Source organism: Salvelinus fontinalis, chromosome 3 (genome assembly GCF_029448725.1).
Source record: "Salvelinus fontinalis isolate EN_2023a chromosome 3, ASM2944872v1, whole genome shotgun sequence".
Taxonomy (NCBI): domain Eukaryota; kingdom Metazoa; phylum Chordata; class Actinopteri; order Salmoniformes; family Salmonidae; genus Salvelinus; species Salvelinus fontinalis.
In genome coordinates this window covers 29083026-29100682 of record NC_074667.1, presented here as the reverse complement: position 1 = coordinate 29100682, position 17657 = coordinate 29083026, and the positions used below count along the sequence as shown (strand labels likewise).

Below are 17657 nucleotides of genomic sequence, written 5' to 3'. Positions count from 1 at the left end.
ATGTGAGAGCATTCGTTTCAATCAGTTTGCCAGCCTGGCACATCTTGAAAGTGCAGGACTATCTTGACACTGACTGATTGTGATGTTGTTTATCTTTGGTATACCATTCTTTATCTGCACAAATCAAACTCGTTTTGTTGTGAAATATGTAATTGCAGTGTAGTAGGAAATACTCACCAAACTCTGGCGCTCAGTGAACACGTAGGTTATTGACCAGCCATTCTCCAACTGATTATCAATCTACATGGCAAACAAAGATACAAACATTGACATTTAAAACAGAAGCGTAGAATTGGGTAGTTATGATTCACCATGAGGAAAGTAGGAGCAGGCATGCAGCCGTACAGAATTCACGTCTGCCACATATAGTTCTCATTAGTTATGTGTGTGGGTCACATGAGGTCAAAATAATAACCGTTGAACAATAAAATAAGTCTAACTTGGGAGGAAACCTTAACATCAATACATTCAGGCATGACTTATGACCGTTTGAGTGATTTTAATGAACTGTATCTCAAGTTGATATTTCGTTTGTAGAGTCTGTTGATGTTACTGCATGATTTAGTGTGGTATGAGGTGTCCTCACCAGGCAATTGAGGTTGAGGAGGTGACCCTTTGTCACAGAGTGCCGACATGGACCAGGGACGCCACCCCACGCCAAAGGGAAGCACATGAGGAGGAGGAAGCACAGATGCCTAGCCTACAATGGACATAACATTATTATTACATTACCATTATTACTGCTGCTACTACTTCTAGTAATACTACTTCTACTTTTACAAACTACTACAGTACTACTACTACTATTACTAGATAGCACTACAACAACAACTTATTTTTCCACTACTACAGTACTACTGCTCAGGGATCTACATCTCAAAGTGCTGTTGCTCACCGTTAATAGGAGAGCAAAATAATGGAATATTGATCAATAATGTTCAATAGTGAGTTCCAAAATTATAGGCACAATGGTGCCTTTCATCCACACTTGCTTACTTAATATCATATTACATTAATACAATTCTAAGTCACCTGGGGTATGAAACATTTTTTAAATATGTTTTCAAATTTGATATTCAATAAAATCATGCTATTTTTCTTACATAGCATCTTATGGCCTGTCTATTTGAGAACATTTTTGAGTTTTTGACGACAAACTTTTGAAGGCCGTGTTGAGAGCTGGGAAAGAGCTAGTCAATCTGCTACCAATTCCATACTGTTGCAGAACACTGGTTATAAACATCTGGAAAAGCTAACTGCTAACAATAGATACTAGATCAAAATGTCATAATGCTTACAGCCCAAAATTGCTCGTAGTACTGTTTTTTCACTTTATTACAGAGCTGAGGCTCTACAGAGGGCCAGACAGAGAAACAAAGTACTTGATGTAGCAAATTTTACTTTATAATATTACGGTTTACCTTGGTGTAAACAGAGGTGACCCGACACAAATAACATGTGCACAGGCAACCTTTGCTAGTCAATGGATTCTTATTTGCACCTTTGGTTAGTTGAGGGGTTCTTGGAGGATCCTTTTTGCTGGCACGTGCGGAGCATTTAAAATGTATTTTTTACTAGTGGATTTGCCTGACAGGCACAGACTCAGCAACCAAATCAAGGAAAGGGGGGTACCTAGTCAGTTGTCCAACTGAATGTATTCAACTGAAATGTGTCTTCCCATTTAACCCAACCCCTCTGAATCAGAGAGGTGCGGGGGTACTGCCTTAATCAACATCCACAGTGCCCAGGGAGCAGTGGCTTTGCTCAGAACGACAGATTTTTACCTTGTCCGCTCGGGGATTCGATCCAGCAACTTTCCGGTTACTGGCCCAAGGCTCTAACTACTATGCTACCTGCCGCCCCACTGAAGTAAAGAAATGTAGCTAGTCTTAAGGATCAATCTCAACACCTCCCCTTAGCCCTCCCCATCAATTTTGCGTTGACCTGCAAGCCGTATGGATTGGGAAATGTGCCTCAATTCAACTTTGAGCGAGGCATAGTGCCTTTTCAGCACCTCTAGCTGGCCGTCCAAATGAAGCAAATCGAGTTTGTAATGACAGGTTTTTCTATCACTGAATAAAAATGTTTCCTAGTTTATTATCAGTAGATAAATTGTATTTATATTAAACCATATATATTCTAGTAGCGGTATTCTGTCAGAAGATTGGAGAAGTAGCTTTCATAATGTTCTTTTTGGCCACCCGTGAGAGTAGTTATTTTTCCTGTGTTCTGTTTTAAAGTCATTAAAGGTTAAGATTGAACACGACCAGTTCTGCAGCCTTGTTAAAAGCTGACATACAAGTTAGGATCTTAATTTGATCACACTTTTGTAACTGAGAAAAATGTAATTCTCCGCTGAAAATACAGACTAGCTTTGTGATTTATATAAATTCACTGAAAACCTGTACTAACATGGCTATATAAATAGTATTGCACTTTTCATATAGCCTACTTATGTCCAGCTAATAGCCTAACCACCAATTCAGCAACATTATGGACTAAACGTTGAAATCCTGCTGCTGCAGGATTATTTTGCTATGGCAATACTCGTCAAATTAAGATCCTATATCTGTAAGTGTATGTTACAAGTCACCATTTTGTTACAATATAATATTGATAATATTTAAATATTGATTAATATTATTGATTATATTAAAATGTGAATGTATAACAATAACAATGATAATCATGTAAATACCAGTAACAATATATTATTTAAAATGTTCATAATGGAACTCTAACCCGAACTTGAAATAACATTTTCAGAAAATAATATTGAAATGCAAAGGTTCCTGGGGGCTCCTTTTCTTGGTGGAGTGTACTTCAAGGTAAGAGCAGTAATAGTCCTCCCAGCAGGGATTCGGCACTGTTTCAGGGAAAGCGTGGGCACTTTCACATACTTTATGGAGATGGTTCTCCACATAATCATGTCCAGATGGAATATATGTGCTTATTTCCTTTCCTTTCTTTCAAGGCAAACAACTGCATATTCTATCTAATTGATTAAGTATGTTTTGCAATGATATAAGGTGGAATTTGATTCCTAATAGTTTACCATAAGTGTTTGTTACTTATGGTTCCAGTGGCATGCATTGAAATGCGTGGGTTTGTCGTAGCTTTCCTTTGCAAAATAACTATGAATTAGACTTATTTTAAAATAATTGTCAACATGTACATCTTAATATGGTGTGGGATGTTCACTGTATTGCAAAGATCAATTGCAAGGATCAATAGCAGGTCTTTTTCGCTCCAGCATCAGGCATTTCCTGTCTGTTCACAATTCACCTCTGGGAACATGGCAGCACTCAACACCCGACAACAGAAAGAGTTGACCACTACTATCTAAAGGATTGTTTTGTGAGGAAATTACCTCTGCCCTCGACTTGCAATTAAGACCGGTAAATTATTATCTTGCACTGCTCACTTCTAAAGTGGATACCTACTAAACTAAAGTGGAATGTGAGAGAGGGGCGACAGTCACACTTTATTTGGATAGTCCAAATGCTTCATCTGTAAATGCTCTAGAGATGGTCTTACCATCAACAAACTATCTATTGATAAGCAACAGCTTGCTAAGGTTAGGTTTATAGTAGCGGTTAGGATAAGGGTTCAGGTTAGGGTTAGAGCTACGGTTAGTAGATAGTTAGTTGAAATGTTACTCAGTCTGTATAGTTTGTGCCTTCAGAAAGTACTCATACCCCTTGACTTATTCCACATTTTGAAAAATGGTTCAAATAGATCGAATGCAACATTGATTGAAAACATGTTTTTCTCTCACCCATACCGCACAATGACAAAGTGAAAACATGTCTTGTGAAATTTTAGCAAATGTTTTAAAATAGAGAAATCTGTCATTTGCATAAATATTCACACCCCTGAGTCAATACGCGTTTGAATCACCTTTGGCAGCGATGACAGCTGTGAGTGTTTCTGGGTAAGTCTCTAAGAGCTTTGCACGCCTGGATTGTACAATATTTACACACATTTTATTGATTTTTTATTCTTCAAGCTCTGTCAAGTTGGTTGATGATCATTGCTAGACAGCCATTTTAATGTCTTGCAATAGAATTGTAAGCCTATTTAAGTGAAAACTGTAACTAGGCCACTCAGGAACATTCAATGTCGTCTTGGTAAGTAACTCCAGTGCATATTTGGCCTTGTGTTTTAGGCTATTGTTCTGCTGAAAGGTGAATTTATCTCCCAGTGTCTGTTGGAAAGCAGACTGAACAAGGTTTTCTTCTAGGATTTTGCCTGTGCTTAGCTCTCTTCCATTTAAACAAAAAATCTTAAACAACTCCCTAGTCCTAGCTGATGACAAGCATACCCACAACATGATGTAACCACCACCATGCTTGAAAATATGAAGAGTGGTAGTCAGTGATGTGTTGTGTTGGATTTGCCCCAAACATAACGCATTGTATTCAAGACATGTAGTTAATTTCCTTGCAACATTATTTGCAGTTTTACTTTAGTGCCTTATTGCGAACAGGATGCATATTTTGGAATATTTTTATTCCGTATAGGCTTCATTTCTCTCACTTTGTAATTTAGGTTAGTATTGTGGAGTAACTATAATGTTGCTGATCCATCCTCAGTTATCTCCTATCACAGCCATTAATCTTCTGTAACCATTTTAAAATCACCATTGGCCTCATGGTGAAATCCCTGAGCGGTTTCCTTCCTCTCCAGTAACTGAGTTAGGAAGGACACGTGTATCTTTGTAGTGAATGGGTGTATTGACCCAAAGATATACTCAATGTCAGTTTTTTTTACCCATCTACCAATAGGTGCCCTTCTTTGCAAACCATTGGAAAAACTCCCTGGTGTTTGAATCTGTGCTTGAAATTCACTGCTCGACTGAAGGACCTTACAGATAATTGTATATCTGGGGTATAGAAATGGGATAGTCATTTAAAAATCATGTTAAACATTAATTGCACACAGAGAGAAACCATGCAACTTATTATGTGACTTGTTATGCACATTTTCACTCCTGAACTTATTTAGGCTTGCCATAATAAAAAGATAGAATTCTTACTGACTCAAGACATTTCAGCTTTTCATGTTTATTTAATTTGTAAAAATGTCTAAAATCATAATTCTACTTTGACATTATGGGGTATTGTGTGTAGATCAGTGACACAAATCTCAATTTAATTTAATATGCACTGCTCAAAAAAAATAAAGGGAACACTTAAACAACACAATGTAACTCCAAGTGAATCACACTTCTGTGAAATCAAACTGTCCACTTAGGAAGCAACACTGATTGACAATAAATTTCACATGCTGTTGTGCAAATGGAATAGACAAAAGGTGGAAATTATAGGCTATTAGCAAGACACCCCCAAAAAAGGAGTGATTCTGCAGGTGGTGACCACAGACCACTTCTCAGTTCCTATGCTTCCTGGCTGATGTTTTGGTCACTTTTGAATGCTGGCAGTGCTCCCACTCTAGTGGTAGCATGAGACGGAGTCTACAACCCACACAAGTGGCTCAGGTAGTGCAGTTCATCCAGGATGGCACATCAATGCGAGCTGTGGCAAAAAGGTTTGCTGTGTCTGTCAGCGTAGTGTCCAGAGCATGGAGCCGCTACCAGGAGACAGGCCAGTACATCAGGAGACGTGGAGGAGGTCGTAGGAGGGCAACAACCCAGCAGCAGGACCGCTACCTCCGCCTTTGTACAAGGAGGAGCACTGCCAGAGCCCTGCAAAATGACCTCCAGCAGGCCACAAATGTGCATGTGTCAGCATAAGGTCTCACAAGGGGTCTGAGGATCTCATCTCGGTACCTATTGGCAGTCTGGCGAGCACATGGAGGGCTGTGCGGCCCCACAAAGAAATGCCACCCCACACCATGACTGACCCATCGCCAAACCGGTCATGCTGGAGGATGTTGCAGGCAGCAGAACGTTCTCCACAGCGTCTCCAGACTCTGTCACGTCTGTCACATGTGCTCATGTGCTCAGTGTGAACCTGCTTTCATCTGTGAAGAGCACAGGGCGCCAGTGGCGAATTTGCCAATCTTGGTGTTCTCTGGCAAATGCCAAACGTCCTGCACGTTGTTGGGCTGTAAGCACAACCCCCACCTGTGGACGTCGGGCCCTTATACCACCCTCATGGAGTCTGTTTCTGACCGTTTGAGCAGACACATGCACATTTGTGGCCTGCTGGAGGTCATTTTGTAGGGCTCTGGCAGTACTCCTCCTTGCACAAAGGCGGAGGTAGCGGTCCTGCTGCTGGGTTGTTGCCCTCCTACGGCGTCCTCCACGTCTCCTGATGTACTGGCCTGTCTCCTGGTAGCGCCTCCATGCTCTGGACACTACGCTGACAGACACAGCAAAACTTTTTTCCACAGCTCGCATTGATGTGCCATCCTGGATGAACTGCACTACCTGAGCCACTTGTGTGGGTTGTAGACTCCGTCTCATGCTACCACTAGAGTGAGAGCACCGCCAGCATTCAAAAGTGACCAAAACATCAGCCAGGAAGCATAGGAACTGAGAAGTGGTCTGTGGTCACCACCTGCAGAATCACTCCTTTTTTGGGGGTGTCTTGCTAATTGCCTATAATTTCCACCTTTTGTCTATTCCATTTGCACAACAGCATGTGAAATTTATTGTCAATCAGTGTTGCTTCCTAAGTGGACAGTTTGATTTCACAGAAGTGTGATTGACTTGGAGTTACATTGTGTTGTTTAAGTGTTCCCTTTATTTTTTTGAGCAGTGTATATACACAGTGAACTCCAAATGTTTTGGAACATTGAGGTTAAAGTGCAGGCTGTCAGCTTTAAGTTGAGGGTATTTTCATCCATATTGGGTGAACTGTTTGGAAATTACACCCATTTTATTCACAGTCCCCCCACTTTAAGGGACCAAAAGTATTGGGACAAATTCACTGTATGTTAGGTACTAAAAAGTATTTTGTCCCATATTCATAGCACACAAATTACTACATCAAGTTTGTGACTACAACCCCTCCCCCACAACATTTTTTAAAAAATTATTAAACATTTGGACATTGTGTTAACAAACCTCCAGACAAGTTTCAATGCCATACAACTCTCCTTCTGTTGCCTCCAACTGCTCTTAAACGCAAGTAAAACTAAATTCATGCTCTTCAACCGATCGCTACCCGCACTTGTCCGCCCGTCCAGCATCACTACTCTGGACGGTTCTGATTTAGAATATGTGGACAACTATAAATACCTAGGTGTCTGGTTAGACTGTAAACTCTCCTTCCAGACTCACATTAAACATCTCCAATCCAAAATGAACTCTAGAATAAGCTTCCTATTTCAAAACAAAGCATCCTTCACTCATGCTGCCAAACATACCCTGTAAAACTGACTATCCTAACAATCCTCGACTTTGGCGATGTGATTTACAAAATAGCCTCTAACACTCTACTCAACAAATTGGATGCCGTCTATCACAGTGCCATCCGTTTTGTCACCAAAGCCCCATATACTACCTACCATTGCGACCTGTACGCTCTCGTTGGCTGGCCCTCGCTTCATACTTGTCGTCAAACCCACTGGCTCCAGGTCATCTACAAGTTTCTGCTAGGTAAATCCCCACCATAGCGGGGCATAGAAGTTCACTGGTCGCCATAGCGGCACCCACCCGTAGCACGCGCTCCAGCAGGTATATCTCACTAGTCACTCCTAAAGCCAATTCCTCCTTTGGCTGCCTTTCCTTCCAGTTCTCTGCTGCCAATGACTGGAACGAACTGCAAAAATCACTGAAGCTCGATACTCATATCTCTCTCACTAGCTTTAAGCACCAGCTGTCAGAGCAGCTCACAGATCACTGCACCAGTAAATAGCCATCTGTAAATAGCCCATCCAACTACCTCATCCCCATACTATATTTTTTTATTTATTTATTTTGCTCCTTTGCACCCCAGTATCTCTACTTGCACATTCATCTTCTGCATACCAATCACTCCAGTGTTTAATTGGTATATTGTAATTACTTCGCCACCATGGCCTATTTATTGCCTTACCTGCCTTATCTTACCTCATTTGCACACACTGTATATAGACTCTGTCTACTGTATTATTGACGGCATGTTTGTTTATTCCATGTGTAACTCTGTTGTTGTATGTGTCGAAATGCTTTGCTTTATTCTTGGCCAGGTCGCAGTTGTAAATGAGAACTTGTTCTCAACTAGCCTACCTGTTTAAATAAAGGTGAAATATAAAATAAATAAATAAAAATTACCTTCCCTATATCTGTCTGGTTCCCCACTCTGTTCCCTGCTTCTGCATTGTTTGTCTTATGTCCTTGTATACCCATGTGCTGACGCTGTTCCTGTCTTGTTTTAGGTCTGTTCCTGATCAAATGTTTGACTTCCCGTACCTGCTTCTCATCCCTGGCGTTGGTCCTTACAATTGTACCCAGATACTAACAGATTAATTGGAAAATGTTGCATCACAAAATGTGACTGTCTGAACATGATACCCTTCCATTGGGGTTACCACTGTTGCATGTAGCAGAATTCAGTCTGTCTGGGCATTTTGAGCCAGGTTCCATACCACAGTGCCAGGGAATTCCATCAAACGGTGCAGGGAGCGAGAGAAGGAGAGGGAGAGACAAAAAAAGTATAATATCCCATTACCATTATAAAATGTAAGTCTAAAGCATTTAGCTAGGCTTTTAGACACGCAAAGCCGCTGTCGTCACTTCCTGTTAAATGTGGAACGAGGGAGAGATCAGTTTGATGTTTTGGACATTTCTGAAAGTATTTTGAAGATTTTTTTTTACTAGCTAGCTACCTTTTGAGTTTTGATCTCGTGACGCGGTTCGCATCAGTTGCTGGGACAGCTACTATCTTTCCCTTGATCCTGCCGACCAAGGCTGGGTCTAAGGAGCTGCTAACTAGCTGCCTATCAAGCTAACGGGCTTGAACACAGTCCGCTACGTAGTTAGCCATTGTGTCTGGGACCGTTAATTGTTCTGGGCTTGTGGCGGTCTAGACCCCTGCTGTTTGTTGTTATTTTTAATCTTCCCTGTGACCTGATCTGTCTGGAACTGTGACGAGTAATTAACAGCGTAACCTACGTTGCTACAATGACAAAAACCAAAGCCGGCAGGTGTACTGTTGAGAACAGTGGTGTCTCTCCATCACCGGTGAAGGACCTTTTAAACAAATAAAATAGTTCTACAAACAGTTGTTACAACAACAAGAAAATAGCTTCAAGTGTGGTGGTGGAGTCAACTAATAAAATAATGGATGACCTGACCAGAGAGGTCCAGGAACTGAAGAACAGTTCTACCCAGGGTCAGCTCGATGAGTTTAAACGGGAGATCGGCAAGAGGACAGAAATCTGTAAGTCATTGAGAGAGGACACCAGTTCTGTATGTGAATCCATCATAACAATGACTGAGAACTCACATTATCTCGAGGGACCAGAGAGCTTAGGGACATTGCTTACATTGGCTATGACAGGCTCATTGTCCATCCTCCCTCCAAAAACCTGGATTGGGTAAGAGAGCCAGCCCAATGGGTTCGTAGCTTCAACTCCACAGCACACACACCAACTGATTAATGAACTGCTGAATGTATATTTTTTTTATCTTGCTTTGTTTGCTCTTTTTTATATTACTTATATCTCTGATAAGCTACCCAGGAAAGGGCTAAAAATATCCCATATTAACATATGTAGCCTTAGAAATAAAGTTCATGAAATCAAGAACTTGCTAACATCAGATAACATTCATATATTAGCCATTTCTGAGACTCAGTTTGATGATATGGCTTTTCAACCTCAGCGATATCGTGCAGCAATCTATCTAATAGAACTCAGAGGGTTTTCTTTTAATGGAAGTTTCTCTGTCAAACATGAAAAGTGTGGTATACCGCAGGTCAGCTCTCTAGGCCCTCTCCTCTTTTCTATTTTTACCAATGACCTGCCACTGGCATTAAACAAAGCATGTGTGTCCATGTATGCTGATGATTCAACCATATACGCATCAGCAACCACAGCAAATGAAGTCACTGAAACCCTTAACAAAGAGTTGCAGTCTGTTTTGGAATGGGTGGCCAGTAATAAACGGGTCCTGAACATCTCGAGAACTAAGAGCATAGCATTTGGTACAAATCATTCCCTAAGTTCTAGACCGTAGCTGAATCTGGGAATGAATCTGGGAAGTTGAGGAGACTAAATTACTTGGTGTTATATTAGATTGTAAACTGTCATTGTCAAAACATATAGATTATATGGTTGTAAAGATGGGGAGAGGTCTGTCCGTAGTAAAGAGACTCTCTGATTTTTTGGCACCACACTCCATAAAGTTAATGTTTTAAATGTATGTAAATTGTAAAGTCTCTTGTCTGTAATGTCTTTTTCATTATATGTCGGACCCCAGTAAGACTAGCTGCCTCCATTGGCGTTGGCTAATGGGGATCCTAAAAAATAAAAAATAAAAAATAAAAAAATAAAGGAGGAGATTACTCAGTCAATCATAATGCTCATCAGTCGTCTTCTCTGTGAAAATGTTAACGAGAAATGCTTTTTTAAGCATTCAGGCAGAATTCCCATATTCAGTCACAGTAACAGACACCAGATTGTGGAAAATGTTTCAACTTTTCATGCAAATCTCTGATTCATCTCATAGATGTAGTCATGCCATTGGACTACTCTTATTCCTGTCTGGTTTCAGCCATCTAAAATGTGACAACTTTAGTCTCAGCAGGTCCTATATCGGCGATATTACAACTACAGGCTTTTCTGTGTCCCAGGTTTTGATTTAGTTTGATATACAATACCAGTCAAAGGTTTTTACACATCTACTACATTCAAGGGTTTTCTTTATTGTCTACATTGTAGAATAATAGTGAAAACATCTGTGATGGACAAGTCCGTCACTGGCCGCGGGCAGCATTTGGTAAACTAACTCACACACGCATCACCCGCTCCCTGCTCCGTTATCAGCTCAGTTAGCAGTGTGCGTCGACACACAAGTTAACTTTGCTATCTTAGTACCTACATTACACACTTTATTCTTACCTCCTGTGAGTAACAGTTTGTTATGGCATAAAGAATACACAGACAAGCATTCATGTTTAATTTAAGCAACGTTTACTGTACTTATCAATGTTACAGAGGAGCGTGCTGTTTGTTTGGTTCTGTTCCGCTCTCTCCGTCTCTGTAGCTTCCGGGTATGCTGGGATAAGGACCACGGCAATCGGGCTGGCTTTGTAGTGCCTGTCCCGAATGGCTCATTCATGTGATTTGGCGTATTGGAAGACACCATATCAGTAGAGATGAGATTTTGCAAATGTGTTATATTGTATCATGAGAAACGAATTGCAAAGGTGCAATGTATATAATTCATGATGTTTAGCTGAGTTGAAAATGTAGGCTTTTATGGTAATTGCTTTATTAATTAGTGTTTGGTATGTTCTGATGGGAGGGTCTTCCCCTACAAAAGGAGCCTCTCTTTCAGTTCAAGGGGGGACCATTTTGGATTGAGCTGTTGATGGGGCAGCATTGATTATAGCTGTCCCATAATGTATTATTTTGGTGGCAGTACTGTTGTTTCTCTTCCGGATTCAGTACTTTTGCGGCTACGCTATCTTTTTATTTGATAGAGGTTACTGTAGGTTTTTCAGTGCAGCCTTCTGGACTACTCTATGCGACAACCTCAAAACTATGAATTAACACATATGAAATCATGTAATAACCAAAAAAGTGGTAAACCAATCAAAGTATATTTTATATTTGAGATTCTTCAAAGTAGCCACCCTTTGCCTTGATGACAGGTTTTCACAATCTTGGCATTCTCTCAACCAGCTTCATGAGGTAGTCACTTGGAATGCATTTCAATTAACAGGTGTGCCTTGTTAAAAGTTAATTTGTGGAATTTATTTCCTTCTTAATGCATTTGATATAATCAAGGTAGGGGTGGTATAAAGAAGATAGCCCTATTTGGTATAATAACAAGTCCATGTTATGGCAAGAACAGTTCAAATAAGCAAAGAGAAATGACAGTCCATCATTACTTTAAGACATGAAGGTCAGTCAATCCGGAAAATTTCAAGAACTTTGAAAGTGCAGCCACAAAAACCATCAAGCACTATGATGAAACTGGCTCTCATGAGGACCGCTACAGGAAAGGAAGACCCAGCGTTACCTCTGCTGCAGAGGATAAGTTCATTAGAGTTACCAGCCTCAGAAATTGAAGCCCAAATAAATGCATCAGAGTTCAAGTAACATACACATATCAACATCAACTGTTCAGAGGAGACTGCATGATACAGGCCTTCATGGTCAAATTGCTGCAAAGAAATCACTACTAAAGGACACCAGTAAGAAAAAGAGACTTGCTTGGGATAAAGAAACAGTAGCAATGGACATTTGACAGGTGTAAATCTGTCCTTTGGTCAGATGAGTCCAAATTTGAGATGTTTGGTTCCAACCACAGTGTCTTTGTGAGATGCAGAATAGGTGAACGAATGATCTCCGCATGTGTGGTTCCCACCGTGAAGCATGGAGGAGGAGGTGTGATGGTGTGGTGCTTTGCTGGGACACTGTGATTTATTTACAATTCAAGGCACACTTTACCAGCAAGGCTACCACAGCATTCTGCAGCATTACACAATCCCATCTGGTTTGTGCTTATTGGGACTATAATTTTTTTCAACAGGACAATGACCCAACACACCTCCAGTCTGTGTAAGGGCTATTTGACCAAGAAGGAGAGTGATGGAGTGCTGCATCAGATGACCTGGCCTCCACAATCACCCGACCTCAACCCAATTCAGATGGTTTGGGATGAGTTGGACCGCAGAGTGAAGGAAAAGCAGCCAACAAGTGCTCAGCATATGTTTGAACTCCTTCAAGACTGTTAGAAAAGCGTTCCAGGTGAAGCTAGTTGAGAGAATGCCAAGGGTGCGCAAAGCTGTCATCAAGGCAAAGGTTGGCTTGTTGGTTATACATGATTCCATGTGTTATTTCATAGTTTTGATGTCTTCACTATTATTCTACAAGTGGACCCTAACATAACCATACATTTTACTGTTTTGCATTGACAAGGCACTTGGCCCAGAACATTACTTTTGAACTTCTTCAATGTATTTCAACATGAACATTTTTTGAAAGTTAATGTTCAAAGTGCATAAGCACTAAATCTATCGTATTCCACGAAATACAGTTTTCCCGAATTTGTCCCACAGTATTGCATCGTTACCATCACGCTGTGCTTTTTCAAAATTGTACATATCAAGTCACACAAGAACTGTGAAGTGACAGTGAAGAACAAGGATATGACATATAATATATTATATTATATATCCACCTCCAAGTAAAGTAACTTGGAATGTGTCAAACGGTTGTACGTCATCTAGATGGTCCTCTATTTGGAAGGATACATCTCCTTCTATTGTGGTTGGAGTTTATCAAATGGAAGCTGATCATATTAACAAAGTAAACCTGGTAGTTAAATCCCAAAAATGTGCAAATTGTCATTAAAACACTGTCATTACCACCACAAATAGGGTCGGTAATGACAATTTCCAGGTTATTGCCATCAGAAAAGAATGACTTTTTGTAAAACTTTTGTATCAAATGGGTAAACCCCTGCTCAACATTGCTCATCGCATAATCTTTTACTGTTTTTATAACAATCGATCATATTGTAAATACCCATTTCCGCAAAGTTATTTTTAACAACATTATCCTGTCGTTATTGCCACACGGTCTTTACCACCACAATCTACAAATATTTCTGAATAAAAAATATATGTACACATTAAATATCACACTCCTCTCTTCATCAAGTGTAAAGCACTTGTTCTCAACAGATTAACTTAAAAATGAGTAAGTACATAACCATTTCGACAGGTAATTGCATTGTTCATGGTACTGTAGCTGCCGTGCAGGTATACAAACACAGGCAGCAAACAGCCATATTTATGCAATAAGGAATTATTAAAACAATTATTTCTAAATGTAGTCGTGACAAATCCTATTGACAGATAAACCAAATAATCCCAAACCACATGTTGTTTGTGATTTTATGATGGTTTTGTGATGTGATGGTAATAACATTTGCAGAAGTAAATTGCATCTATTGTTGAATAAAATGGTCACAGCCAATACCAGGTTATGGCTCCTGATAAAATGAGGACAGTATTTATTTAGATAAAAGTATTTTTTAAGAAACATTTTATTTTAAATATGACATGCCAAAAGTGCCCGTAGTTGCAAAATCACCCATATACAATGACATCTTGAGTTCTGGATAGTGGAGCAGTGTTTAGGGACACTACAACTTGTTATCTACTACAACTTATTATCTACTATGTCCTTAAACCGGGCACCCCAACTGTGATTTTACTCCCCCCTCAGCACGGCCCCACGTGTTCATCTATAAAACAACTAAACGTACGACTTTCTAGCATTAAAATAGTTACACAAACTAGCAGCTCAAAGAACCAACAAGAAGAGCTGAGTTAGTGAGTCAAGAATTTACATTTTAAAAGACACTTATGTCCTCTTAGATGTTTTGAGTGTGGTACTGTGTGTTCTAGCTGCGCCACAGAAGTTGTTTCATAAACCTGTGACGTGTCCCGGGCTCATTACATGAAGAAAAAATACTATTTATTGTCACTTCCCTAAAATCTACTGGCTAGACATCTGGGTATCACGTTACAGACTAAATACTTCACAGTAACAGTAACCACTCTGTGCATTGCCTGGGCTACTGCAGTAAATTACTCAGATTAATACAATTAAATAACTGTCTTGTCAAATTCACACATGCGTCAATGGCTTAATAAAATACAATTGTTATAGTAGGTACTTACTATTAGCAGTCCATCAGTTATTACCGTTAACAAAACATTTTGGAATGTTACCAGTACCTCAAAATGCCCAGGTTCCAGAGTAGGGGACCTACCTTGGCTTTGTGGGCTGGTTTGTGTGTGTTCATCTGGCTGACCTAGGCAAGTAGAACAGAGTAGAGTCCACTTTTAGAGTCATTGGAGCAGAGTTCCTGTCTTTGGTGAAGATGAGATTATTTCCCACTTGATGTGCATAATGATGAAGAGCAAAGAGAAGGAAAGGAGTGACAATCCGAAAGAGGGAATGATCAACGTCCGGATGTTGACTTACAAGAAGTCTAGGGTCCAATGGTCAACTTTGCTTAGCCATCTCTGTCTTCAATGACTGACTGAGCGAGTGTGGGTGGTGGTGTGTGTCAGTGACCGCCTATCCTCACTGGTACCTCATTGAGAGGCAGTCTTAAAACCCCTCCTCTTTCTCTCTTTCTTTCTCCCTCCCCCACCCTCTCTCTCTAACTTGTTCCTCTGACTTGCTCTTTCATTTTCTGACTCACTCTTTTCCCCTCTCATTATCATCCTCACTCTCCATCTCTCACTCTAACTGCTTTCAATGTCCATCAATCACTTTCTCAATCTCTCTAAAGTCCTCATACTTTCCTCGCGACATGGAGCGATACCCCTGTTGAACGCTCATGAAACCCAATGCAGTCCTATAAGATGTTTATGTTAGTCTAACTCCTTGACACAGTAGGACCTCTTGTTATTTGTCTTGTAACTTGCCCATAATCTGTTCAAGACACTGTATGTGAAGCCACTTCGAGCAGCGCTGGAAACACAAAGGGTCTTTTCTCATTCAACTTTTGCAGAGACAACCAGAAAAACATTTCTCATGAAGTCTCACGTGATCAGGGTGAATCCTCATGGCAACAGTTAAACATGGTGAACATGGTGGTGGTGTGCAGGGGTGGAAATGGAAACAAATCACTCTAGGAACCCTAGAATGTAAAATCCTTGAATTCAGTGCATTTGTACATGTCAAAATTATTTCACTCATTGAATTCAATTTCAAATACTGAGGGTGTGAAAAAGATTGGTTCAAATTTAATTGCCCTTGCCCTCAGTTCAGAAAATCATTTAATTGAATCAGGGGATTGACTTAAAAAGTAAAGGAAATTACCTTATACCTAGAGGTCACAGAGGACAAAGACTAGTAACACGGGGTCATATAATTATCTTATCCTTCTGCTTGTAATACCGACAGTATGTTTTTTGTTAGTTCTAGGCTGAAACCAAAGCCTACTATTCATAGCGACGGGAAGTAGCGGTGTTGGAGATGCTGCAGCACCTCCTGGTAAATGTTATTAAAATTGCCAAAATTATATAATTAGTCTTGATTGATGTCATATTGTACAATATGTTCGTCTCCCATCTTTTTTGTAAACCGGAGCTATTGGTTACATTCAAGACAAGGTTGTTTCGATTGATCTCATTTGGTCAGTATCAAAGTAGCCTGTCATTTCGGTATTTTTTGTGGTATTTAAACATATTCTGCTAATGTCACCAGTCTGTAAAACGGAAGTACTGTATAGTTGCATGAAATGCATTCATAAAAGGACACCATTTTGACCCCTTGGGCTGACCCAAATGTATGCTCTGTACATAAGACTTTTTTGAAAACAGTCGTGAGTTAAATAACTTTCTAACCTGCAGTGACTAGGCTACTGGTATCCAATCTAGGCCTAGGCCTACTCATCATAGCAGGAATTGTATTTTAATGTTTGTCTGCAAATGCAACGATAGTTGCATGTGCTTTATTATTAAGGATAATTCTTCAGTGCTGGTCATGTGTTTCAAACATAGCTCCGGGAAGATGTTTTGAGTAGGCGCAGGGGGTGAACACCCCTTAACCTAACCCTTCCCACAGCTATGGTGAAAAATCAGGAAAATTATGAAATGATGAATACTAGCCCTAGGCTTTGGGTCAGCCAGTGAATCAATACACATGTCCTAGACAAGACAAATGGTTCCATGCCTTTTTCATTACATATTGACTTTCAACATGTCAATATATGGCCACTAAATCATGAGACGAGGCTGCTGGGGCAGAGTTTTCCCTGATCTTGTAGTTGGCCAACCTAACCAATTCCGGACCCATGTTGTAGCATATGACATAATAAATCAGATGTAAAGAAATGGCCTTATTTGGGCTATGATGGGACCTGATAATTTGTCTAAAAAAGGTACTCATACAGTATGGCATCACTATTGTGTTGATTGACAAAGCAAAAACAGGTTTTTAGAATTTTTGCAAATTTATAAAGATAAAAACAGAAAAACATTATTTACATAAGTATTCAGACCTTTTGCTATGAGACTTGGAATTGAGCTCAGGTGCATCCTGTTTCCATTAACAATCCTTGAGATGTTTCTACAAATTGATTGGAGTCCACCTGCTGTAAATTCAATTATTGGACATATGGAAAGGCACACACCTGTCTATATAAGATCCCACAGTTGACAGTGCATGTCAGATCAAAAACCAGGCCATGAAGTCGAAGGAATTGTCTGTAGAGCTCCGGGAAAGGATTGTGTCGAGGCACAGATCTAGGGAAGGGTCCCAAAAAATGTCTTCAGCATTGAAGGTCCCAAGAACACTGTGGCATCCATCATTCTTAGATGGAAGAAGTTTGGAACCACCACAAATCTTCCTAGAGCTGGCTGCCTGGACAAATTGATCAATCGGGGGAGAAGGGTCTTCGTCAGGGATGTGACCAAGAACCCAATGGTCACTCTGATAGAGCTCCAGAGTTCTTCTGTGGAGATGGGATAATCTTCCAGAAGGACAAACATCTCTGCAGCACTCCACCA

The 17657-nt window shown here is 40.2% G+C and overlaps 1 protein-coding gene across 1 annotated transcript in view; it reads right to left on the bottom strand.

Annotated features, from left to right (window-relative positions):
• LOC129843268 (mucin-2-like) overlaps positions 1–15201 on the bottom strand; it is a 49089-nt gene extending 33888 nt beyond the window's left edge. The window contains exons 1-4 of the mRNA XM_055911893.1: positions 15121–15201; positions 14906–14947; positions 587–700; positions 178–240 (exon numbers count right to left, since the gene is read on the bottom strand). Of these exons, the coding sequence (XP_055767868.1) occupies positions 178–240; positions 587–700; positions 14906–14938 (210 nt within the window). The 5' untranslated portion in view covers positions 14939–14947; positions 15121–15201. The remainder of the gene's footprint in view (positions 1–177; positions 241–586; positions 701–14905; positions 14948–15120) is intronic.
• Positions 15202–17657: the final 2456 nt, after the last annotated feature.